Raw genomic sequence first — 27,234 nt, 5'->3', positions numbered from 1 at the left:
AAAGCCAGGGAACGGGGGAAAGGAGTCAGCGCAGCTCTCTGGGCCCTTCAGGGAGGCAGGTGCTCTGGAACAGAAAAACATGAGCGCTCCTTAGGACCCTCGGAGCGGTGACGGGAACTTGAGATGTGCCAGGGCATGGAAACACGCGCAGCCAGGCCACTTACTGCACAACAGGCACAGAGCCGGGGACGGCGGCCAAGGGAAAAAGAAACACAGGGCTAAGCAAAAGAAGTTAACATTTTGCCATGCTGCTCCTATTAAATATTACTGCAAAGCTTTAGTTTTATTACAGATACACTCCGACTTCCACTGTGATTGTTGTAATTTCATGTTAATTTGCCCGGTGTTTACATTTTAAGGAGTCAGTGAAATACATACTGAACGATCAGCTTTTGCGTGTTTTTACTGCTTTTGGGTCTATCACACTCTTGCTGCAGGAGAGGTGCTCCTATACTCCTTAAAGTTAATAATAATAATAATCCCATTTGCTCCTCCAGTGGTGTTAATCCCCTTCGCTGGGGACATCACTGGAACCGCACTTGATTCCTGCAGAGTTGCTGTTTCGTGATGTCTTTTAATAGCGTAGAAACCGGTTGATGAGCTCAGAACAGACTGCGTAACAGTTACTCAGTTACTACGTGTGTGCAGTTACTCAGTTATTACGCGTGTCTGCCTCTGAGCCCAGATGATTCACACAAGAGCCGAGGTCTCACCTGGCCTCACCACGGGAAGAGAGGACATGTCCATTTCAAGCCAGCCCCTGAAGCACAGCGACTGACAGCATCCCCCCAACCTCATTTTATTATTTTCAAGTGCAGCTGAGCTGTGGCACGTCTCCTCTCCAACCTCTCAGAGACAAAGCAGGAGGAACAAGGCATTTCCTAACTTCCCAAAACTGTCACAGCAAGAGCCATGAGAAACAAGGTCTGAAACAAGCTGAACGAGCAGCTACGTTTGTTCCGTTTAAATTTCAGCGACACAGGCTGGGTCAAACATCACCAGGCACGCTGCTGTCTCCATACTGGAGTGGAGCATCCCCGGGTCAGCCTTCACGTCCTGCCTTAAGACATCAAAGCCTGATGCTTTTTAACGGCTCGGCCTCTAAGGGTGAAGCACGAAGACGGACGGAGCTGCAGCCACGTGGCGTGCTGCAAGGCCTTGCTGCCCAGATTAAAAGATTCAGCTCTGAGCCCGGCGCTTACAAGTTTTGCATGGTGAACAACAAGGCGGGCATGAACAACATCTCCGCTCACCCACGCCAGCCAGTGGGGAAGAGCTCAGAAAAGCTGTCTGCCCAAGATCCTGCCTTCCTCTCGTATTTTCGGGGCCTCCCCAGTCACCAAATTAACCGGCTCATGACACAGCCTGCGACAGCTTCCGGGACTCGAGCGCTTCAATACCTCCTTTGAGCCGGGACAGCTGACTGGCTCTTTCTTTGGAGAGACGTGGATGATGGTGGAGCATAAGAAATAGGCATTTATCACATTTGGGAAGAGAGAAGAGAAATTTTGGGTTCTCATCCCCCCAAGAAGCTTCAGAAAGTCAATAACTACTTAGTAAAAGGAGGAACCAGCTGTGCCAGGTTCTCCTCAAGCACCCGAATTTTGCCCCCCGGCACTGATTTTAGTATGGAGTCGTGCCAAACCATCTACATCCCTACAGAATAAGTCTCCACATACCTATTTCCAAGCAGGTTCAAATTTTCAAAGGAAAAAAAAAAAGCCTCAATGTAAACAGACCTCAAGAGGACAGACACCTCAGACAGGAGAGTCTGCAGGAAAAGCAGTACTACTACAGTTACTAAGAGGATGAGAAAAAGCAAGCAAGTTTATATTTATTTCCCAGCAGAAAAGCTGGAGCTGAAAACAGAGACAGGAGGGGAAAGTAAGGAAGAGGATACGAGGACCTCAAAAAGGAGAGTTGATCAAATTCTTTCAACCATCTGAAAACCCATGGGGCTACTCCAGCAGTTGGGTGCGAATCCGGCCGCTCTTAGTACCAGCCCACCGATCAAACAAGGGCAGCAGCTCGTTCTGTCATTTTCTGACTCATCTCCTGCGTTCTGCACTCGAGCCGTGTCAGGGAAACAGAAAAGCTTTCTCCAGTATCAGCCCAAATAGGAAGGTGACTATTGACCCAGCTTCAGCAGCTGCAGGCAGTTTTTAATCACCGCGTCAGTCACACATCTAACATGCTGGATTCTGCTGCGCGCGAGGCGTTCCACGGGCACGGTGGCCAGTTCAGCTAAGCTAGTGTTAAACATGCATGCAACTGGGTTTTATGTTTTGGCAGCAGGAAAGGTTTAAGGGACTAGGAGAGGGATTGTCCCCTCCCTTGTCTGGCAGAGCTGTCCCTGGTATAGGTTAGGGAGTCAAGACACCACACAAATTTGGTCAAGACCCTTCCTAGCCTGCCTACATCAATCCCCCTCCAGCCATCCCAGAGCTGCTTCCCATCTCCGTGCTCTGACAATGCTCTCCATAACTAATTAACCAATTTGAAAGTCCCAGGCTGATGGTTCTGCATTGTAAAAAAATCTCTCTTTACTCAAAACTAATCAAAACTGAGTCCGAGAGCCGGCGTTTTAAGTCCGGAAGCACAGACACGTCTGTCTGGGCACAACACACGCCTGTGGAAATCGCCACAAATATGCGGCGCTTAGACATCAAAGACAGGAAAAGAAGAGCAGTAAAAAGGGCACCCAAGGTCAAAACGTACGCCAAGGCTCTTAAACCCAAGATTTTTATTTCAAAAAACCTTCCAGAAAGGCTTGCGGAGGAAGATAGCAGATTTCCTTGCTCCTCAAAAGAAAGAAAACCAAGCTGAACTACTCAGAAAACCCGCTTTCTTTCAGCTGCCATAATGAAGTGATGGGGTGGATTTTTGCAACAAGCGATGCTCAAGTGCTTTGATTAGGGCTAAGCATGCAGAACTCAGCAAACTGGGTTCAGTCCCAAGGCCCAGATCCTCTGGGAGGAGGTGGCGGGGCAGCGACACGATTTCACCCACCAAAGACACAATGAGAACAATGGGTTTTTACTTTGTTGGGAGAGTTTGGGCATAAATTAAAAAAAAATAGTAGAAAGGACAATTTAAGTGTTGTCTCACAGACACATTTCTTACTTTTCAAGTAAAGTGAAGGCCCCTAGGCCTTCAAACTCATTTCTCCTCTGATTCGCAAGAGCCCAAATTTATCAGCCTTCTAGCCACGCGGCAGGGCTCATCTCTTTGTACAGGAAACGGGAAGGAATTCAAGACACGGCTTTATTTAAAGTTCAGACTCCCCCTGTTGGGCTACGCTGCCACACAGCAATTTTACCCCAGGTGTTTACTTACAAAGCTAACCCCCCCCAAAAAAAAAAACTACAACCAGACCCTCTGACAAGAATAACAGAATTAAGACAACGCTTACCAAGGCATGAGGAGCATTCGCGTTGTGTGGCCAACCAGTTGTGATGTTTTCCCTGACTAAAGTAACACATTCTGAGTAATTAATGAAATATTACATTTTTTTATTGGTCACACAGCGAAGGAAGTCTTTAACTATGATGCTAAATTTGAGATGATGGAGAGTTTCCTCCCCAGGAGCAACACCACGAACCAGATCCACGTTTTATTGAGTGGTCTCCAAAGAACTTCAAAACTTGTTGTATCCCATTTAATGGGGTAGCATCAAGAGGCAGGAGACGAGAGGAGAAGCACGGATTCCTATTTTGCCGGTGGAAGTACACACTTACTTCGAAAATGCTACCAAAACTGTCACAGTAAAGCATCACTGAAAAACACACGCTCGAAATGACCAAGTGTCCTGCAGGCAGATCCATGCCCCTCCAGGCAGGCGGCACAGAAAGACCAGCCTACGCACATTCTCCTACCTGACATCTTTGTACCGCTGTATCTGTCTGAACTTGGATGAATTTATTAAAAGACTATAGATCGTAAAGGCTTTGAGCCCTTAAAAAAAAAAAAAAACATATGCACACATGGGTACTTTCTCATCGGGCAAGTTAGGCAACCGCTCCTTCCCAGCTGCGAGGCACAAGACGGCCGGTGGGGAGTGATGAACAGTCGCGTCTGGGGGTACTTTTTCCAGCTCGAAACCGTGTGCTCAGCACCCATCTATTAAAAAGTTTAAGTCATTCTCCATTAGGGGAAAAAAATAAGTCGTGCTCTCCTGACAAGTATTTCTTCTGCCACTTGCTCAAGCCCCTCCACGGCTCTGAACGCCATTTTTCTCCCTGCTGTCACATATTCACTAGAGTGTTACCTTACCTCTAAAAGGTGCAGAAATACAGCCTCACTTATTTCTCTGAACTCCACAACTCACACTCTAGTCGAGGAGACGCTAGCCGAAGACAACTCAGCCTCACATGCTGTTAAAAATGGGTTTAGAGTACTGAAAACACAACTATTTCTGGGGAAAAAAAAAGATGCACCGAGGTGCTTGGAAGCCTGGGCCAGTCTCTGTGGTCGTCTCTCGATGGTGACAGTACTGCTGACACCACCTCATCCGCACAGTCAAGTTCACCACTGCCCTGATCTCCCAGCTTCACCCAACAGCACCTTTGATTTTGGGGCCCCCAAAATGACTGTCTGCGCTTCACAATAAGGAACAATCACCCCACCTCAACCCTTACTCCCGGCAGCATTGACATTTCTTTTTTGTGTGCCTGCTATGCAGCAGCGCTTTCCATCCATTTTATTTCCAGGAATTAATTCCCATACTGATGTTTCATAACGATTAGAGAGCACCTACCAGTAGCTTTCAGATTTACTAAGGCAGAATTGGGAAAGTAGCTTTCCTATCGGCAGGAGGAAACCCCCCCCGCACATCCACCCACAAAATAAAGGCAGCATAGGCCGACGCTGAATGAGTTCACAAGTGCTGAACAATACTCTCCAGCTCCACAGTGCCACTCAGCAGAAACAGCTGTTTCAATACGAGCTCGCATCTCTAGCTGGCTAACGTAATAACAAAGTTAAACAGGACAACACGGACACTAATCCAGCCGGGGCGGGGGAAAGCCATTTAGTATTCCCAAGCACTGGAACGAGCCATTTAGCCTCGGCGCGCACGCAGCCTGCACAGGCGTTAACGCTGCACGGCCACGTTCCGCTCATGCGAGGATTTGCCAGGATCTGTTTACACGATCCGCTTTTCCCCACCGAAGGCATGAAAAGAAAACACTCTGCGCGGAACGTAAGAGGCAAACACGTTCTCTCCCAGCTTTTTGCAACTTTTCCTGCGAACTGAGCAAACAACATGAGTGCAGAAATATCAGTGGTGCTCCTGAAATGTATTAACAATGAGTGAGGGCTGCTGAAAGAGAAAGGGGGGACTGAAAGTATTAACAAAAGCCCACAGCACACTGGCTGCGGCTAAAGCTAGAGCCTGAAAGACTTCTTTGTCTCTCCGGTCAATGCGAGCCTATTCAGCGGCCCGATATATAGCAGAAAGAAAGTGAGGGTGGGAGGAAGAAGAGTCCTGTCTCTTTAGGGGACGTCTCCTCAGCTGCCAAGCTGCGAGGCAGGGAGAGAGAGGGGGCTCTCGCATGAGCACAGAGCTGCTTTCCGAGCGGCCCGTAACCCGGGCATTGTCTCCGAACAAACGCCGACTGAGAGGACACGCTCTGCTCGCGCCCAGCCTTCCTCAACCAGGGGACACACATTCCAGGAACTGGACATCCAGTTCCCAAAGAGCCTCCCAGTGCAATATAAATAGTAAGCTATAGAAAATAAACCCCCCATTTCTGAAAGTCTGCTTGCTGTTCTGCAATCCCTTCCTCCCAACAATGAGCTATTGTTCCTCTCCTGGTACTGAGGAAATGTTTGTGTTCCTTCTCCGGGTCCCTTACATTTAGAGACCTGCTCCTCATTTCAAGATAATTACCCAACATGCTACAAAGCATGCAAGCCTTCCACAGGTCAAGAGAAAATAAATTTAATGCCGATTTCACCAAACAAAACCAACACCTCCCTCCTGGTTTTCTTAGTATTACTGTAAAAACTCAGCAGCTAACCAAAACACCGAGGAAAGGCCAAAGGAGGAGAGCCCCAGCTGACACTGGCGTGCCGTTTAACACGGACACACACAACCACCTGTTCGAAACGGAGCACGATGAAGGTGAGCGCTCTCTGGAGCGTACTGACACTTGCTGGGGGATATTTTTTCTCCTAGATGTTGAAACACGGGTATGTGCAAGCTCCTCATCCACCATGAGTGTGTTCTCACATGTCCATGAGGCTGGATCCTCCACATGGTTTAAGATGTGGCCGTCAGGTACCTTCAGTACCTTCTTGCAAACCGCACGTCTCAAGGAACAAAAATACTCTCTGTAAAAAACAGGAGCGGGAACACACATACGTCTAGGCTTGCTCCTCTCCCAAAGCGGGCACTCGCTGCACGCTGAAGCCTAAGGCCAAGGAGCAAGGTTTGAACTCTCCCTGCTTCTGAAGTCTTGACCACCGCAGAGCCAAGATTTTGATGCTGGCAGGACGGCTGCAAACAGCCTAGCACATGACCACACAAAGGAAATGCTTAAGCGAGAAAAAACATATTGCATATTCCGTATTTCCATCCCTTTAACATGTATTCTTCTAACCAGAGGATGCGAGGGACAGCACGGCAATCGCCAAACGAAGAGGAGCTCTGGCATGGTTCACACAGATTTGCTCAAAGGAATCCCGAGCGCGCAGGCTCTGTGGTCCTGCAGCAGCCTTACTTTAGATAACCACGCGAAAGGCCAAGTTGGTAAAATCCTCTCTTTCTGCACCATCACACGTGCTATCTCGTTCTGCTGCTTTTAAGCGCTTCACTTTCGGGGACCACGCATCTATTTTTAGAGTAGGCCAAGGGGCAAGAAATTTCTTTATAAAAAGAAGCAAATTAATTTGTTTGTCTTAAAAATAAGGGCTTCTTAATTGCAATCACAGCAATAACTTTTGCAAGAACAGCTTGTAAAGATAAAAACCTTTCCCCCCCGTGTTGTAGTTGAACTAAAAGGGAGTAAAACTCCAGTGTTGCCACAGTTTTAATTAAATTTGATTGATAGCCCATTACATAAGTACGCATAAAGCCACAGTTCACAGAGGATGCTATTTCCTTTCAGGTTTTTCAACGCAGAAAGGGCTCCCGTTCTTAACTATTAAGATAAAGACCTTTTCAGAAGTGCTGATTTGCTGCTCCATTGGAAAACGGTGGAAGGTCTCATTAAAAACAGCCAGCTGTGCAAAAAGTTACCCCTCTTCAGGCATCCCGCACACCTCCACAGGGAGAATCCTCTCCAACGGACCAGCACACAACACGCCGCAGCTGGAGCCATATCCGAACACACACCTCGCAGCACAAAGAGGCGTTTGAAATGCACACACGCTCCTGCCGCTCTCCCCTCCCCGCCGCAGGAATGTTTTGCCTCCTTTGTTCCTTCGCAGGTGGGGGAACAGCAGCATCACGCAGGCGGCTTGTAAAGTGGGGAAGAGGAACTTAAAAAACAAAACCCTCTTGCGCTGCGAACAGCAGAGTATCTGTGCCCATGCAGAAATGGGACTTAACAGCACGCTCTTGTATCTTCACTTTTTTTTTTCCCCTTTTTTTTAATGGCAGGGTGCTACATGCTCTCAGGTCCAACTGCCCAATTACCAAAACACCCTCAAAGGCCATGAGAAAGAATAAAGAAGCAGAAAGAGCACCAAAAGAAAGTTACCTGGCATAAATTCAGGTAATTCTGTGTGCACTTGAACCTCTGGCGAAGGGAGTAGCTGCTACAATACGCAAGCTTGAAACCGAAGTCTAAAGCAATGCAGAAACAGGGAAGAAACAGAGAAACGCAGTCCATAAAACACTGTTTTCGACTGGCGATGACTTGGGCTTCACTTTGCGGCTCTGGCAATGCAAACAGAGGTGGTACCTGGACAGGGAACCCCCTTTCACCTTCCCAACTGTAACTTAGAGACTGCTGCGTTGATGGTTGAGAATAAAACACAGCAGGGCAAGTTTTATTTATTTATATTTCTGAACACAGCAGTAACTTAAATGAAAACTCTTGACCCCAAAGCTTTAATGTTACCACCGTAGATAGCAGAACATCAACAACGTCTGCAGGAAAGCATGGCTCCATTTTCAGGTAAATCAAGATGTAAATATTTGCTCTATTTAATTCTGCTGTGTACAGTCCAGAAGGACTGATCAAAGACAGCATGCATTTTGAGATGCAACTAAGAAATGCCGGCATTTAGAAATCAAACAATCTATAATATAAGTTACTCAGTAAAACAAATAAAGAAAAAAAAAAAGCAGAAGTTCTCACATACGCTATTACAAGCTACATGAGAGCTACACGATGCTGCTTATACCTGAATATTCATGTGGGAAAAAAATTAAGACCAAGAAAAGCCAGAAAGTGAACCTCGTTAAGTTTATTAAGGCCAGCAAAGGAGCTACAAGTGGAGATGCCACAGACCAGGCAGATTAAAGTCCCAGCTGCTGGGCTCTGCTACTTTCAGGTCTCAACACCCCAGCACATAAATAGGTTTTAAGGGACAAGCAACGCGACGACCAAAAGATGCGTCAACCAAATGAGTCTCTTCAAAGTACCATTGGTAAAGGTTTCCTGTTTTTATGTTCCTTGTCTTTACTGAGCGTAAACTGCAAAGGGGACTGCGCACGTTTTCGGTACAGAGATTGTAATCAGTTCACTGACTCAATTCAATCACATTTCGCAGCTGCCTGTGCCAGCTCTGAGACTGGGATGATCTTAAAATACTGTCCTGTCCCCTGGCACCACCAAAAACACCTTGCAAACGATTTTCCCATGAACGGGGAAAAGGAGAGCCTGTCCTCTGATCCTACCTCCTTCTAAAGCTTCAAACACGCAGCACTCGAGGCCTCGTCTTGAGCTGTGTCTCATGGGCGACTTCACACAGGGACTGCTCCCACGCTGCGGTTACGCTGATGTAACAGCCCAGAAACCAAAACCTATGAGCGGACATCCTGGCACAGCAAAGACAAGCCCTGTCTGGGAATAATGCACAAAAAAGTCAAATTCCAGCTTATGGTTAAATAACTCCTTGCTTGAAGGCACCGTGAGATGAACTCCAGGCAAGCTTTGGCCTTTTTCTGCCCACGCTGACACCAAAGGTTTCTAAGGGGAAGCTGACATTATTACCAGACACAGACAAAGGGACAATTTTGTGGAGCACTCGCCAGGCACACGTACTGCTGATTTTTACTTTTTGGACAATCACTTATCAGTCCCTGGAAAGATGATTTTGTTGCAGTTTCCCTGTTGTTAAGAGGAACTTAGCAGATCAGGTGCTCTGATTCTCTCTGCAGCCAGGGCATGTCAACAAAGTAAGGAAGTTCCTTTAAAATAATCCAGATTCATTCACCTCCCATGCAAGCAGCCCCACTTTCCTCTACCCGATCCCTCTGCAACCGGGCTTCTCCCGAACAGCAGTGAACGGCAAACAGCCTCGGCCGTTTCCTGGTCCGTAGTTATCGTTTAGGCTTTAATCCAGATAACGCTTACTATTTTCTCCAAGACATCCAAGAGCTAAAAGGTGATTAAATAAATGTTTCTTGAATACGAAAGGAGCTCAGTCCCACCATCAACAGCACCAGGATGTTTCTAATTACGTATTTGAGCCGTATTTTGGGTAGCAACCCTCAGTGCAGCACTGAAATTCCTTTGCTCCGAATTGCCAAGTTTTGGCACAACACATTTAACAGCGGATGTGTTAACGGGACAAAGCAGCAAGTGCAAAACCGGATGAGATCCACTCTGTCAAACGGCATTGCGATCTGTCTGCCTTCGGAGCGATGGCATAGACAACTTGGGGAGTGGCACATCCTGATCCCGATCTAAAAATAACTGGATTACAGGAGTGACAGTCAATTCTAAATCCATTATTCAAACCTTGATTACATCTAACATCAAGTATATTTCTTAATCAACCCGCCTCAAGTGACTACTTGAAGATTAATCTCTCAAAGCCTTTTTTCAGGGTAGGGGAGATTCTTCTGCAGCCTTAACACACCAAGGAGCAGGTAGAACATGAAAATTATTATCCACAAAGCTTGTCCTTTCCAAAAATACTTGGCAAAACACTGGATATTTTTTTTGTCTGTTTCATATAAACATGATGTAAACTGAAGTTATAACAAAGTCTCAAAATGCCCTTCAGCATCTGAAAATGAACCAAGCCTGGAGGGAAGAAAGCATCTTGCACAAGGCATTTCTCAGCATGGTGCAGTAAGGAAGAAGTCCTTTGGATACTGTTAACCACATTTATTTTTGCAATTAAATACAACAGAAGGAAAAAAAATCCATTACCTGAAAGAGAGAGATATCTTAACACTGCTTTCTACAACAAAGTTGTTCTAGACCAGCCTCTGGCTACCAAGCATTTGTTGTTAAAAAACATCCACATAAGAAACAGCTCAGCAGGAAAACAGTATTCTAGCTCCCGAGATCCCCCAAGCACGCACATTAGAGGCGACTCTGCACACCGCAAACCTTCCTCCAGAGAGAACAAATGTAAAGACACTGCCAAAAAACTGCTCCAGCTGCCGTTTGCTGGAGATGTTTCTGCCCCAGCTGATAACCACCACCACCAGAGCTAACCACACCCCCACGGTATGTCCATTTAAAAACCATCCGATGCCTCCCTGACCTGCTTTGGTAAAGCAACCCCTGTTTAAAACATCTAAAGATGGAGGCGAACGGAAGGACTGGGAGAAGAGATGGGCTGGGAAAATTTCCTGGGTCACTTTACCAAGCGAGGCCACCGAACAAACCAACTGCAGCCATCACCGGGGAAGACGGGAGATGCTCATCCCAGGTGGGAGGTAGTTCAGAGGCGGTCAGAACATCGCTCCCAGCGCACGCGGAGGAGGCTTCAGCGTGAAGAAACTACGTTGTTCACCAAACTAAGATGGAAGGGGGGAAAAAAGCAGGAATCTTTAAGAGGAGGTAAACATTCAAAGAGAAACATCACATCCACAAAAGGCCCAAGCAGTGGCTCAGGAAGAGCCAGGGTGACACAGGCAAATCGACGTGAAGCATTGTCAGAGCCCTGTTTTCCTTCACCGCATTTTGATTTTGATGGGGGCAAAAAATTAAGAGGAGTAGTCTTACCCTGAATGGCAGCTATGCGAGACTGAGACTGAGCACGTGTCTTGGTAAATGCTGTAAAAACACACAAAGCAAGGCTGCAAGCAAGCTGGCCTTATGGAGACCACACAGGAGCAGTCGGGAGGAGACAGCCACAGCAGAAGAAGGTTTTGATCTCCTCGGCCAAGCGACACAGGCAAGCCCACTCCTTTCTGAAGTTACTCTGGCTTTTGGTCTATTCCACAATTATCAGGTACAGCTCTTCAGCTGTCCTCCAGACTTTGGGTGCATCAGATCCCTGCGCACATCTCGTCTGGCAGAAAAAGGAGTATTTTTAATACAATGCACAGACAGGACAGCAGAGCTAAAGCCATACTCACCCCCTACCTTTCACATTCTGCAATGTGAAATGTGCTGATAGAACACTGATTGTACAATACTGCTGTATTTCAATCATTGAGCTTAAAACAATTCACAGCACAGTATCCAAAACACACAGTATCTCGCACAAATTGAATCACACTTAAAAAAAAAAAAAAAAATCCCCAAATTCAGCACGCTTCTGTCCCCTGATTAGCAGCTGAAACAGCAGCTTCTGGCCCAATACCAGCTGCGCGCAGTCGCAGAGGGGCTCCGACCTGCCCATGCGTGGCGGTGAGGTAACCTGATAAACGCGCTCCGGGGCCTGGGCTGGGAAGCGCAGAGCCGCCGCCAGCGCACCTGGGGAGCACAGCTTACACCAGACAGTCCACTGGGCTGGCGGAGTAACTCCTCTATTCCCAACAGCCTCGCCAGCAAGCAGAGACTGGGATTGTTTGCTTTGGGGGTTTGGTTTTTTTCCTTCAGAACAGTTACTTAACACACACACACAGTTATTTCTACACCGAGTTTATCCTGCAAACACATAACCAGTTAAGAACACTGAAGTCCAAGCAGCGGAATGGCCAGATGACATAACTCAAAAGACACACAGAGGGAGGCAGACCAGGAGGAAACATCTCACCGCGGAGAAAGGTTACCAAGCTTTTACTCAGCCTTTATTGAGCTTACAGCCTGGAACAACCATCCGCATGGGTATTACAGCCTACCTTCCCTCAGACTGAGTTCACACAGTAAAACCTTACGTCTCCGGCTTCCCTCTAGCACCAGCACGTATCTGCATCCAGGGGCATGTTCTTACATGACTGGGGGAAAAAAAGTTCCCGATACAGACACAAGTACTGTACACAGCGCTCGTCCGTGGCAATTTTTACCCAGGAGTCTAAATTTCTGTAATGTACTAAAACACAGCTTACTTATTTTTACCTTCCTGCCATTAATTCCCCCAGCCCCCTTCACTCGAACTTTGTACCCTAAAACCACAAATAAGCTCCTGCAGCTGCCAAGGCTGCAGCCCACGTGTGCCTCTTCTCTACAGGGATGGCTGCTGCTTGCACCCCAGGGGTTCGGGACCCTACAGCAGCAACTGTATATTTCCGAGGCAGGCTTCCTCTCCGTACGATACGCATGAATATCAAACAGCCTAGCAGTTTACTGTCTCATTCACTCAGCCACATTTCCTACCGTGTCTCTAATACTTCATGCTGTGACTCCATGGGAAAATGCAACACTCTGCCAGTCAATCTGTCAAGAAGCATCGCAGTGACAGCAGTGTTGTCACCCAGAGCGATGGTCCTTCCGTCAGCTGGGCAATGAATTCCTGAAGTACGCTTCTCGAGAGCATCAACGCTCATTTCAACTCCCAGCGTTGTAACGCCTCGTGATTTCCCCGCCATAATCTTTATTTCAGTGCTTTATCGAAATGAAATGAAAGCCTAAGTACCCTCTTTGCCACACTTCTCCCGAGTTAAAATCCCATGTCATGCAAAATGAAATCCTGAGAAAGCAGGCAGCTAGGGAAGGCAGCGCGATGCATCTTACACGGCTGCCCAAAGAACAGAGTTCACAGAGGGATGCAGGTGGGAGCTCTGGGTCTCCTTGGTCCCATCCTCCACACGGTCAGTTTTTCCTCATAAGGACTCTCAGTTGCGTACTTTACACACACCTCTACAGGGCGCTTGAAGAAAAAGTAATAGCAACAATATATTTATCCCAGCTGAGCCTGGAGACGAGCAGTAAATTAGCCTCAGAGCATTCCTCATTCACAGAAACGCTGGTTTTACTTCCATTAGCTCTGCCTGTTGAATTCAGGCCACAAACGCAGAGGTAAAGCACAGAGGGAAGGCGGCATCGGCTGCACTACCAAGCACACATCCCTCTCCTACGTGCACAAAGCGGCCTCCGAAGTAACGCTCCAGAGCTGGGCCAGCACGCAGGCAGGAGGCGGGGGAGAGGCAGCTGGTGTGCTATCCCAGACGGGAAAGAATGGGAATCCCAGGACCCGGCCCTGCCGTCTGGCTGCTGGGGACTGTGTGCACGGACGGCACACCGAGCACTGAGGCAGGCAGGACTGCTCCTCTCCCAATCGGCATAAACCCCCATTTTGCTGATTTTAAACCACACAAACTGCGGTATCACCACACACGCAGCAGATCTTCAAAGGTGATGAACTCTAGCACCTACAAACATTACCCAGCCACTTGGCCTTCATCATCACCGCGGCAATGAGCAACATCGCCTGTCAAAACACGAACAGGGACGCAGCGAGGACCGCACTGCTTACCAGCGCTAGTTTAGCAGCCTTCAATCAGATGAACCATAACCGAGACAAACACTAAGGTATGGGGAGGGGAGGACGAGAAGACTACGGAAAGGACTTTGCTGCACTATGGAAGAACTGAATTTGGTCTTTAAACGCTGACGTTTTGCCACACTTCAGAAAAGGAACGAACCAAACATTTTAAGTTATCCCCAGCGCAGAGCATCTCTGCTATTATTTGGGGCTGCAGTGCAAGCAGCCTGCAGATGCGCGATTATACGGTTCACCAAATCATTTGGTCAAAGCACACTGCTCCTTTTCCCTTTGCAATTCAGAGACCTTTTTGACCCACTTGCAGCAAGTACGGGTGCTACAGATCTTTTACATCCCCTATTCCTAAGCAAATACAACATTTCAAGCGCTACAGAATCAAAATGTGGATGGAGCTAGACCACGAGAAAAAGCAACCCGAGCCTGATGAGTGAACTCCCCTCCTCTGAGAAAGTATTTCCAGCTTTCTCCTCCTGGAGGTGGAAGTTCAGCAGAGCTCTCTGAGATCTTCCAAACTCTCAGTGACCTTTTAGCACCTTGGCTCAACCAGCGAGACCTCAGACTCCCCGATGGAGACCAAGAGTTACCGCTGCTTTCAACACTTCCCGGCTCGGCTGCGTTCTTCCCCCAACAAACTCCTTTCAAACAGCAAGGCCAACCTGCGTTGCCAACGGAGAAACAGCTCTCCACCCCTCACCAGGTCTCTCCTGCTCCCTCGTTTTATCGCTGTGCTCCGGTTTCTTCCTACGCGCCCTTCACAGGTTGATTAATAGTCATCGTGGATGATCAGATGGCTGGTAATTCAGGCTTTTACACCACTCCACACCGTAATTCTCATTAAGGCGCACACATTTTACTAGAAAGCCTTCTGCTGACTGTTCCCACTCCTGACATTCAGGCCGTTCAATACACATTCTGGACAGAGGTCCTGGCTATAAAATTCACATGTTCTTCAGCTGCCAGAACGGGAATTGGGTGACAGGACAATTCATTCATTTATTTAACGATCTTAATGTCAGCCTGAGTGGATAAAGTGTGCTTTGGCTTCAGCAAGGAGCAACGGGGACCGTGCCAAGTGGCGGCAACAATTGTTTCGGTGACGGCCTGCAATAGCAGGTACAGCTGCCACAGACAGGGCAGCAAAATGTTACGGTTTGGGGGGGAAATGGGAGTCATTTCAAGTCAAATTTGGTGCATAACCTCAGATCCAAACATTTAAACATAGTTATTTGTGCAGACGAACTTCTTTTTAATTAAAAAAAAGTAGTTTGGAAATGTAATCAATACAATTAATCTGAATAGGCTAAGCTCATCAAAAAATTACACTTAGCAATATTTGCATATCAACAAAAATTAGGTCTTTTTTTTTCTTTTGAAGAGACAGACATAAAAGCACTTTGAAATCTAGTTTAAAACGCAATGCAGAAGGAAAACATAGAACCCAAGTTGCACAGACAGGTTGACAGCTGAATTATTTGCATTTCTCAAATCTAGAATAACACAGGGCCCGGAAAAGTAAGTATTTGATGAGAGACCGACCAGTAACTTGTATTTGTGTCTGTGTGAGCACTGGTGAGAAAGGGTGCTGCAAACTGAGGCCAGCTCTGTATTTCACAGTCGGCTGGCCTCAGAAGGTGTCTCACCAGCTCAAGAAACATTACATCCGAAAGAGCCTTCTGCATGAACGTCTCCAGGCTAAAACCGGGCGTGAACCACAACTGCTGAAACGCCCTTCCCACCGTACTGTGGAGTTTGAGATGCACAGTGAATTTCACAGCAAAAGCCACAACAAGTATCCTTTACATGCTTTTTGATTCCAGTTCTTACTCCCCCCGCCCCACAAATAAGTGGTACAGGTTATCCACCCTCAGCTACAGTACTCTGCCAAGCTCCCTTTCAGTGGAATAGAGATCTTGAGTCCGTCCAATTCATCAGCTGCACACAAAGTGGCCGGTGTCAAGCCTAAAGCATCCTGTACATCACCACAAACAAGAACTCAAGACTTCCAGAAAGTTTTCAGAGCAGATTTCCTTCTGAATTTCATGTAAGACTTGACGGTTCTGTAGAAAATCCCGTGGTAGTCCAAGGACAGAAGGGCTAGGTCTCATCGCTTAGTGGGAAGGCACCTTTTTTTTTTTTAACAGACCTTTCTTCAGGATCTCAGGAGGCTTTCACAGATAGTTGCTGACTAAAAACACCAAAGCTGTATCACCTAAAAACATCCTTCCCTTTGATGCTTACAGGAACTCTCCTGCTTAGTCTGAAAAAACCTAAGACTTGCGTCATTTTTGCATTTTGACAGAAGAACAAAATAAGTCCAGAAAAATACCACTTTCAAGGCACAGGAACTGCTACGACTTCTTAATAACGCATAAGAGAGAAATTTCTTTTTCAGACCACCATTAGCACAGCTATAGCATTACGTCACACAGATTTCCAAACGCCACCAGCGAGGCAGACATTTAAACCAGACTGCTCTTAGTAATTCAGTAACCCGCACACAGTCACTCTCACACGTAAATCAAACCGAAACACAAACAAATACACAATCATAGAATCACAGAATGGTTAGGGTTGGAAGGGACCTTCAAAGGTCATCTAGTCCAACCCCCCTGCAAGGAGCAGGGACATCCCCAACCAGATCAGGTTGCTCAGCGCCTCATCCAGCCTGGCCTTGAACGTTTCCGGGGATGGGGCCTCCACCGCCTCTCTGGGCAACCTGTTCCAGTGTTCTACAACTCGCATTGTAAAAAATTTTTTCCTAATTTCTAATCTAAATCTACCCCCCTCCATTTTAAAACCATTTCCCCTCGTCCTATCACAACAGGCCCTACTGAACAGCCTCTCCCCATCTTTCTTGTAGGCCCCCTTGAGGTACTGGAAGACCGCTATCAGGTCTCCCCGGAGCCTCCTCTTCTCCAGGCTGAACAGCCCCAACTCTCTCAGCCTGTCCGCATAAGAGAGGCGCTCCAGCCCTCTGATCATCTTCGTGGCCCCTTTTATCATCATCTGGCAACCACAGAAAGAGAGAATCAGTGCAATGTTAGTTAGCTTCCACCTCCCAAAGGCTTTCCAAACTCAGGAAAATCTGTGTTATTTAAGATCTTTAACGGCACCAAATCTTTCTCGCTCTGTGTTTTCACAGCATCAAGAGCAGACTCAAAGGCTGGCAGCAAGATTTCTTTTCCTACCACCCTGGGGATGCAGCAGGTGAAGTCCACTCCCCTGGTGAGCGCGGGGATGGTCTTCGTGTTTGCGACTTGTACGGAGTTATTCCCGTGCAGATACTCCAGCGCATGAGAGTCTCATTCCTGCTGAGTTCAACCGCCTGGAAAGGAGCAGCTGCTCCGTGCATCTCGACAAGTCCTAACCCATTTCAACACTTCACCGACGGCTTTGGAGAACACTCCTGGTATCGGCTGAGGACTGGATATGTTTTTCTTTCAAGACGTACATTTTAGAAGCCACTTTGCTTTTCTTCAGCCATATTTAAAGCTCTAGAGATACTTTAACTCTCACCCAGATAAAGGACACATAAAGGCGTCACAATCCACAGCAGAAATGTATTATTTTTGGTAGCAGAATTGTTTTAAATCTGATACAATCTCAGCGTGGGCAAACTCATCCTTTTCTCTCCACCTCAGATGACTACACAGCAAATAAAGGTAAAAACAATTCGTAAGGTACAATCAGAATAGGGAGCATGTAATTTTCCTTTCAGGAAAGAAAAAAAAAAAAAAATACTGTCCCATTAACCTAGTTCCATGCCCAGCAGCAATTTGACTCAAGTCCCATCAGCAACAATGTGCCATCACCTACTACGAAACGAGAGAGCACGTTCCGGGACAACTTCCAAACGTATATAACAAAACATGAGAATAACATGTACTAGAAAATTTCACTAGCCTAAAAGTTTATTTTGCTCTCCTCCCTTTGATTCTTTTCTTTTTTAGGAACCCACTCTATTTTCTTCTTCCAGCTGCTCCACATCACCATTTCCTATTTGGGAGGCAAAACGAAGTCCAGTTTGGAAAGGAAAATTGTACACAGGAGTTCTTGGAACTACCACCAAGTGTAAAGCACAGCATTAGAAGTCACATCAACTAAGGTCCCTTAAAAAAAAAAAATAAATAAAAATAAAGGAAAATCAGTTGCCCTGGTTCCTCCAGACCACGGGGCACACATCTTCATACCCCTGTAACAAACACCAGTTTTCCCTTCCCCATTCATTCCAGAAAAGCCTTTGCAGTTGCTAGCAGACATATTCCAGTCACAGCTAAAGTTTCCTACTGAAGCAATGCCTGTGAAACAGCGATACTACCCATCTATGATTCCCCAGAGTAAAAATTCCAGCAACTCTAATCACATTAGCGGATTTACACACAACTACACTTGACAGTTGACTAGTCCTGAAATTGCTGGATTAGGGAGAAAAAGAAAGTATAGGTTACCTGCGACTTCTAAAGAAAGATCTTCCCTGCTCACCCTTACTACGAAACAAAAATGGAGCAAACGCACCAGCTCGACACATCTCAACATTTGGTAACAACATGAAAGAGCCTTTCAGCCCCAAGACAACGGACAAAATCCACACACACAGACAAAAATCCTTCTACGTCCCAACATCTCAAAGGGAAGTTATTTGTTCCCAGTCTCTTACCACTCTCTCACTGACTTCCTACCACAGATAAAAACACAAACTGTGTTCCACAATCAGTACTGCACACTAAATACATATATACGTCTAAACTAAATACATATATATATCTAAATGGCTGAAGTAACCTTCCCCTGCCGAGAACACATACAACCACGTCCTCAGATACGACAGAAAATAAGCTGAAAGTACATTTCTGGAAGAGTGGTTTTCTCCAAGGCATTTCACCACAAAAATCTTACAAAGCTGGTAAAGTGACATATCTGAGCTATAACATGATTAGCTTTTGTCATTAAATAAATTAAAGCTATTTCTGCCTGAAAGAACGCCAAGATGTGCCAAGGCTGGGGAACATCAACGGGGAGATGGCAGAGAAGTCTAAAAGCACTTAATTTTCCGGCAGTACACTCACAAACCCATGCCTGTTCCTCCCCTGCAGAAGGACCACCACCACCGAGCAGCGAGGAAAGTCTCCGTGCCTTCAGAATCTTCTCTCTCCCCCGACGCATACCTGCCCAAGACATACGATCTCCACTGCTTCAGACACTTCTAAATGGGAACGCTTCTCAGGCAACAGCACTGCCCCTTCCTCCCACCGCCATTTCAGAAAGCTCCCTCCTGAACTCAAAAAATCAGAGAGCAAGGAACACTTCTGATCTCAGCCCCATTGCTCCGCTCCTTCCCACCTCTCACCACTCCTCCCATTTCATGACCGTAACGCCCCGAACACCCTTCCTCACAAGCAGCTGCCACTGGCATCTGGAAGAGGACTTCCAACCGTGCTCTCGTTTAACTTCAGCTCAATGTCAAGGCCGCCCAGAAGCCAGAGCCGATCAACCCGAATCGCAGGGAGGCGCACTGCTTTACACGAAAGCCACAATCACACTCTTCAAGCTGAATTTTATGCCCAAGCAGCTTCCTAATTCCCGGTTCCTCATCTTCAAAGTCATCAACAGATAAGCTCCAGAGAGCAGAGAGAGACGCTGCACCACGAACTCTGGGAAAAAGCCACTTGTAATGGGAGGAAGCAGCAAGGGAAGACGGCGTTGGCTCCAAACTCCCAGAGAGTATCACAGAAACCCAGAGACCCTGATCCTTCAGCGCACGCAGAAAATGCTCTCTTCGGAGAAAATCTTGGGCACTTTCTCCTCCAGCTTAACTCTTCGCTCACTAAGAGAGGACAGAAAACCCCACGCACTCAAATCCTCCTCCACAGTCTTAATTCAAGCAGAAGCTCACCAACACAGGCCCACTCCAACAGCACAACTTGGCCCGCATGTGAACACCGAGTAAGCGCTGCCAGAACCTCACCCCGATTTCACACACGGTCTCTTGCATTCCTGAAGGTGATCCTGTACCACCTGCTGTTCTTCCAGGCTTTTGGGAAGCCACTCGCGTCCAGAAGATGCTACCCAACGGGGCAGGAACCAGCACAGTGCTTTCTGAGAGGGACTACAGCACAGTTAGCTAAAGCAAATCGGGAAAAACTGAAGCAGACACTCAATTACTGAGGCAACATTAGCAAAACCCATGCTTCTGTGCACAGCAATGGTGTATTTCACACAAAAACTCCCCCAGGCACTGACCCTTCCTCTCTGCTTCTCAGAAAGGGAATTAAAACGGGGGAAGGAAAAAAGATTTTAAGTGACCGTCTGTTAAAACCCATCCTGAACTCGCCAGGACTGTCCCACTGCAATAACCTGAGAACGCCTGTGTCCACAGACACCCAATCCCACACCGAAACAGCTTCGGTGATACGTTAAGGTCAAGTTTACCAGTGCCTGCACAGACACCATCCACAACCAGGAAGCCGAACGCCCTCCAAGTGCAAGTTTGGAAAAGAAAATAAAAACCTACCGACAGCAGCCCAGAGCCCAGGGTGGCTCTGCTTCGGCTCCACGGTACCGTGTTAAATTAACCCCGAAGAGCCAGCAGAACGCAGTGTCACCGAGTGCAACGCAGATCAATCTGTTTGTCCTTTGCAGCGCAATGTTTGCCCGTGTCTGGGCTGGGGCTATGAAGAAACTGGTGACCTAATTATATTGATCCACAAAATTTAGTCCCAGCATGGGGACTTTTTTAAAGAGCAGTTTATTACGACACATAAAAAACGCTTTGCTCCAGTGAGGGAGACTGAAGAACCCAGCGTAGTGTACCACGTGTCGGAAGTACCACCAAGTCAGAAACACGAAGGGCTACCGTCGGCTTGCAGCCTGGAGCGTACCCTCACTATTTTACATTTTTATGGAAGAAGTCTCGCTACAGAACAACGAACTTCACCTGGAACTCCTTCCTCCGAGGCAGTCTGAAAGCCAAAGCAAAGGTGGGCAGACCGGGATTTACTTTTGATAACGCCCCTCCGTGTGCCCCTGCACACTTACACAGCTGCACCCCCTTGTCTGTTCCCCCAGATAAGGGTCACAATCGAGCTGGAGGATCTGTCCAGCCTGACCACTTTTGAGCACCATTTCTGCCTGAAGTCAGGTTTGATTGAACACTCACCACTACGGAGCCATAGAATTATCCCAACGTACTTTTACACACAAAATTTAGCTCCTTGAAGCCACTGAGTCAAGGACATTTCTCAAAGCTGTGTCTTGTCTCACAGAGCTCCAATAACTTCCTATTCAACACGTAACAGAATGAAACTCCCATCAAAACATTTCTGTTCGTCACATCCGTCACTCTCCAGCTTCACTTTCCTTCCAGAAATATTTTTTTTTAAATCCCTTCTTCCCCCTGTGTTTTATTTCCCCTCGCTAATGCCTGTCTACAAATGCACATGCTCTTCTCCTGTGCAGTTCTCTTCTTCCACCCAACTCTTCTTTTTTCAATTATACAGACCACTATTTAATTTCATGAAGTACCAAATCCACACGTATTTCCAAAGACACAAAGTTCACCATGCGGAAACTGTTCTAGTTTAAAAAGTCCAAGTCAGAGCCTCAATCTACCTATCGGCACGTAATAATCCTTCACACCAACAAATAAACAACCCCTCGCATTGCCATAAGAAGAAGACCTTGCAGTGCTCTGCTCACTCCGAGTTGCCAGAAGAAACCTGCAAGTGTGCTTTATCTGCTGTAGGGTAACGCTGTCTCAATAGTCGTATCAAAACAGAAAAAAAAAAAAAAAAAAAAAGAAACCAAACAGAGCTAAAAATAAGGCTGAACTCAGATGACCCTCCGCACTCCAGTAAATCACGGATGAACTATGCTCCCAAGCCTCACTTTTGCAGCAGAAAAGGTAACAGCTTTTGTTTACTACCTGGAAGGAAACGCAAGTTTCGGCGGAGTAAAAAACCAGCCAGGACACCTGAATACAGCGTACCCAGAAGGGATGAAGAACACTGTGTCTGTATATACTACACGGACAGATTATTAGTTTAAAAGTTAAGGAGCAGTACCGGTCAAACACAACATGTTTTCAAAACAGGCACAGCTATAAATAAAAATGTGACTATATCCATTTTAGCCTCCCCAACTTGTCATACCTCTTGCACTGGGTGCCCAGTTGGGTCCCCATGATGGGACGCGCTGCCGCACCATCTCCAGCTCCTTTAGGCTCCTGCCCGTTCCTTCCGAGGCTTTTTATTTTTAGGCTGCACTCAGAGGTAAGCCCAAGCTGCATCCCTCACGCGTGCGAGGCGCTTCATGGCAACGCTCACCCAAAGCTACAGCGTCCTCCTGTCTTAGCTAGGACGGCACAGCTGCTCTTGCCACCAGCCACCGCCGTGCTCGCCCCCAACAACGTCCGAGAAGTCATTCAAGTCCCCCCACAGTGCTTTTAATGACTACTTGAAAATAAAGTGCTTTGGAGAGCCCAGTACACTCCTGGTCCCAGACCCAGCCAAACTTCATCCCTTAACTGTCAAGCGTCACCTTTCCTGTTAAAAAAGACTCTTTCCAGACAAACCAGCACCTTGCTGGAAAGCTCCCCCGAAGCACAGACTCCAAAGGTGTACGCTGGCCAGCGTTCCCACTGTAACACTGGGCACATCACTCAAAATTGAGCAAAATTTCCCCTGAGCAACAGTTTCACTCAGCACCACCCCACCAACTTTGTCACGACAGCACCTTCGCACTTTTTTTTCCTAAATAAAGCACACGCCAGAATTAAGGGATAGCACAAGCTAGGCAGAAACACCCAGTGGGGAGTACGTCCCTCCACAGCACTCTCTGAAATCTTCAGAGGCTTTTTCACTTGACCCAAACAAATCTGTAACGTCAACAGTCTCATGATTTAAGCAACGTATTTGTGGTCACGGCAAGAACGATTCTTGCCGGAAGCTCAAGAAAACAATGGATCTAAACTGATTACAAAAGGGCCCGGTTTTCCTACCTCAAAAATGAAAGTGAGAGCAATAAAATGCTTATACACAGGGAACACATTTATTGAAGAGCACAGGCATCATCACACAGCTGAAACAGCCCTCAGCAAGAAAAACCACCCAGCACTTCCACGTTAAAACCTAAGTCACTGCCACTGATAAAAAGCAAAACACACTCCTGACCGTCCCCGGCATGGCACGCCACGCCATGCCCGGCTAACGCCGTAACAGTATTTCACCAAGTATGTTTTTCACTTCACAGTCCCCCCAAAACTTCGGTAGGTGGGGAGAGCAAAGCCAGTTTGCCAGGGGATGCTGTCCGAGGCTGGAAACAAAACCCCATCCGGGCAGGCAGGCTGGCCACCCCACTTTCCTGCTGATCCCTGCAGTATTTACCTCCTGACTTGGGGCCTAGTCACAGCAGAGAACAGAAGACCTTTAAAAAAAAAAAAAAAAAAAACATTTGCAGCACCCGCCGGCCTCTCTTTGTAGCAGTGGCCGTTTTGGCGGTGGGATTTTTTTGAGTGGGAGCCTTCTCCTCCCCATCGCGCGTGGCCTCGCAGAGAGAGCTGCTCGGCGCGACATTCCACCTGAGATTTATTTTCACCAGCCAAGAAAATAAATAAATAAATAAACAAATAAAATAAATCACATGAAAATCGGCCCCGGCTGGGAAAACCTGGGTTTAAATTCACCTGGAAAAAAAAAAAAAAAACAAAACAACAAAACCAAAGCACTTACCTGGGCAGGACCTGAAGCGAAACTGAGGAGGGATTGATAATTAAAAGTTTACCCTTGGGGGTCACCACTGCTCTAGGGAGGGTGGGGGGTGAAGGGGGCTCTGCTTCCCCGGGGGAAAGGGGGGAAACCCCCCAAACCAGCCCGCTAGCGGGGGGGGGGTGAGGCACCCCCTTTCCCCACACCCCCCAGCAGGTGCAGCCCCTCTTTGTGCGGGGGGGCCCACACACACACACACACACACACACACAAAAAGCAAGGAGCCGCCAACCGCCACCACTCCTCCCCACACCCCCCTCCCCGGGACTGAGGGGGCCCCCGCGGCCCCCCACCCCCCCCAGGCCCTGCTCGCTGCGGGGAAGGGGCTGCCGCCCCCCCTCACCTCCCCCCGGGGCAAAGGATACTGCTGGGGCGGCTGGGGCGGCAAGGCCCTGATGTTGGGGTGAGGCGCCGGCGCCGGGTGAGGGGGAGCCGGAGGGGGAGGCGGCCCCGCCGCCGCTGCCGCCGCCGCCCCGCTCCCGGGGCCGGTCCCCGCCGCCGCCGCCGCGCCGGGTTTCAAAGCCGCCTTCTGCGGTAAACTCATCGCCAAGCGGAGCCACCACCCCCCGGCGGGGAGAGGGGCCGGGGCCGAGCCGGGGAGCGGGCCGGGAACCGGTGCGGCGGCCGGGGCAAGGCGGCGGGCCGGCACCGGCGCCGGTCTCCGTGACAACGCGCCTCCCGGAGGGCTCGGCGGCGGGGAGGGGACGGGAGAGGGGCCGGCGGGGAGGGGAGGGGGGGGGAGGCGGCTCAGGCCGCGCTGCTCATGAGCCGCCGGCGGCGGGGGGTCTCGGTCCCCCTCCCCGGGGGCAGCGGAGCCCTTCGCGGTGGCGGCTCTCGGGCGATGCCGGCGGATTTTCCTCACTGAAGTAGCGGAGCATCAAACATGGCGCTGCGGCCGCCTCCAGCAGTCCGGCAGGACGGACGCTCGGGCGCCTTCGGGCCGCTCCGGAGCCGTTCGGCCCACCGGCGTTCGGCAACCTTCGGCTCTTTCCGGAGCCGCTCGCGGGCGAGAGGCGTTCGGGAAACCTCGGCTTCTTCCGGAGACCTTCGCGGGCGCACGCGCCCTCCGCCCCCGTCTTCCCCCCGCCCCTCCGCGGTCAGCCCGGCACCTCCCGTGACCCCCGCGCTCGGGAAACTTCGGCTCTTTCCGGAGAACGAGGGCGCGAGGGAGTTCGGGAAGCTTCGGACGGGCTCGGAGGAGGGATTCCCGCCCAGGAGGGCGGCGCTCGGGGCCTTTCGGAGCCTTTCGGCAGCGGCGAGGCCGCAGCTTCGGGCACTTTCGGCTTGGCTCGGAGAGGCTTCGGCAAGGCTCGGCTGCGGGGAAGCGGCCGTTGCGTGTGAGTGGCGCGAGGGTTTTCCCCGTGCCCAAAAACCTCACCAGCCCCGTTACCAGCCACGACGGCCGCCAGCTCCATCCCGGGCTCCTGGGGCGGCTGGCAGGGGCAGCCCTGCAGCCCCCCGTCAGGCGTCGTGAGGCGGGTGAGATGGCGGCTGAGGGGAGGCCCAGCAGCCCCGGGGGGAGCCCATCTCTGGCAATGGGGAGGCCCCTCTGGGCCTGCCCCGGGGGCGGCTGGCGTCTTCCTCGCACCCCTGCCCCGCTGCCTTTGCCCCCCAAGGCTTTCCGCCGCGCCCCTGTCATCTTCAGCACCGTCCTTGCGACCGCTGCCGGGCTGAGCTTGGCAGGGGCGAAGGCGGGTTTGTGCTGCCTTGGGTAGGTAAAAAAGACCTCAGAGCAGATTCACCAGCCGCTGGATTGTCCGGACTTGTCCTGTCCCGCCGCTGGCTCCCGAAGGCTCATTCCAGCCCGCTGGCATCTACCGGTGTTCCTGCCGTGCCGCGCATCCCGGGAAAACGCTCCCCGCGCCGGCAGGTATGGCTGCCCCGTTCACCCCACCTGGGGCGTACAAACTGCTTTGGGAAAGCTTTCCATAGTTTATTTGTGTCCCATCTGCTGCGTCTTCTGGGCAGCTGCGAATTTAGGAGGAAGATAACACTTTAAAGCCATCACAAATAAACTCTTAATAGTGAAAAACTGCTTTTATTAACGTAAGTAGCTCACTCGGTTCAGGCACTTAGCTGCAACTGATAGATAGGGGTCTTTCAGAGTAAAGAAAACCTTCGCCATGAGTTACATCTATCCACATCTCGGCAACAGCCCCATTTGTAAGTAATTATGAGTTTTAAAATACAGATCTGAAGGGAGAGAATCTGAACTCCATGGTGTTCACTACAGCAAAACTCAGCACAGCACCCAGTGGCTGAAAAATAGAAGGGTCTTGAGTACATTTTTTCTTTTGAGTCAAACTCTGGATTATTAAACAATTCGGTTTGTGCAGGTCGAGTTTGGGATGTGGTGCCCGCCGACACCAGACTGCAGCGTACCCCAAGGCGTGATCTCAGAAGAAAAGCTCCTGCAACCTGCCACGCCGCTTAAGCGGCCACGCTGGCCTCCAGTAAGAGTAGCTCTGCGACTGGAATAGCTTCTTACTTACTAAGGTGCTATCTGCGGGGCACAGCCGCCCCGAACAAGTGCAGTGCGCAGTGCCAGAAGTTATCAGTGGAGCTGGTGGTAGAGGGAAGACGACAAGCGTGCTATTTCGTTTCCCTTTCTGTGCTTTTCGTTCAGCGCTGGGGTAAGGGAAATGCCTCGCGTCTACCTCACACTGCCTGTGGGAAGTGGGGTGAAATGGAAACCAATGAGATCTTTGGAGGAAAAAAAGCCCAACCAAGCCTTGCCAGCCTGTAAATAAGTCCTGAATGGGAACTGTTTCCATCTGCAGCCAGGAACAAAGATTTAGAGGGGGCTCCAGGTATTTTTCTCTGAGCCAGTTTTCCTCTGCAGGCTATCGCCTGCCAGATCAACTGCCGATACCTCACCAGGAAAACTAAAGACTGGAGAGAGAAATGAGAACAACCTCAGAGAAAGGCCAAGTACTCCCCAAAAATGGGAGAACAAAGGAGGAACTTTTATCATGGTAGGGGGTTTGCCCAAGGTCTGATAGATCTCCAGGCATCCTGGGGAGCTGCTGCACTCGCAGCACGTCTCTCCTATCTGCAACGCGCTGGGAAGACGGATCCCCCTCCACAGCTCCTCAAGACTTTGCTGTAATAATTTTGAGGGTGCAGATGAAGCGGTGTGTTCTGGGGAGGGGGTGTCAGTGCCCGGCGCCGTTCCAGTGGCCGCCTCCCGAATGTGGCACTTGTCCTGGTACACCCCTTCACGCGGAAGGAAATTGATACCAAAAGCAAATTGACATCTATGGCTCCCTGTGTTCTCCAGAAATAGCTGCCTGTAAACACAGCTGCGAAAGAGCCTCCTAGCTCCAGTATCTTTAGATACAGCACTTATTTTTGCCCGTGTAGAAAGGAAAAAAACCCAGAATTTTTGCTATATTGTCTGCTGAAGCTCCCAAAGCATGCTAGCCATGCAAAGGACCTGGGCTCCTGGCTCTGCCTTAAAGCTCTTTCAGAGTCTGTGTCTCCCCCTGGCCATCTTCTTACCATTTCTTTTTTTTTTTTAGGAAGAAGAAGCAGACCGAGGTCTCTCTTCCATACCACCCCACGTAAGACAGTTTGGCCAATGAAACCTGCAGGTCTGGCAAGCCTGAGCAAGTGCCAGCTGGATTCACGTCCTTCCCACCACCTCTGGTTCCTCTCCATTTCGTTTTTC

General features: G+C 49.0%; 1 protein-coding gene across 1 annotated transcript in view; it reads right to left on the bottom strand.

Annotated features, from left to right (window-relative positions):
* The window catches only part of EIF4G3 (eukaryotic translation initiation factor 4 gamma 3), a 139,925-nt gene extending 115,754 nt beyond the window's left edge, over positions 1 to 24,171 (bottom strand). The window contains exon 1 of the mRNA XM_086764370.1: positions 23,930 to 24,171. Within this exon, the coding sequence (XP_086620496.1) occupies positions 23,930 to 24,108 (179 nt within the window). The 5' untranslated portion in view covers positions 24,109 to 24,171. The remainder of the gene's footprint in view (positions 1 to 23,929) is intronic.
* Between the last annotated feature and the right edge of the window lie 3,063 nt (positions 24,172 to 27,234).

Source organism: Chlamydotis macqueenii, chromosome 21, assembly GCF_036417535.1.
Source record: "Chlamydotis macqueenii isolate bChlMac1 chromosome 21, bChlMac1.mat, whole genome shotgun sequence".
In the NCBI taxonomy this organism is placed as follows: Eukaryota; Metazoa; Chordata; class Aves; order Otidiformes; family Otididae; genus Chlamydotis; species Chlamydotis macqueenii.
Note: the sequence above shows the minus strand (reverse complement) of the source record. Positions and strands in the feature narration are given on the sequence as shown.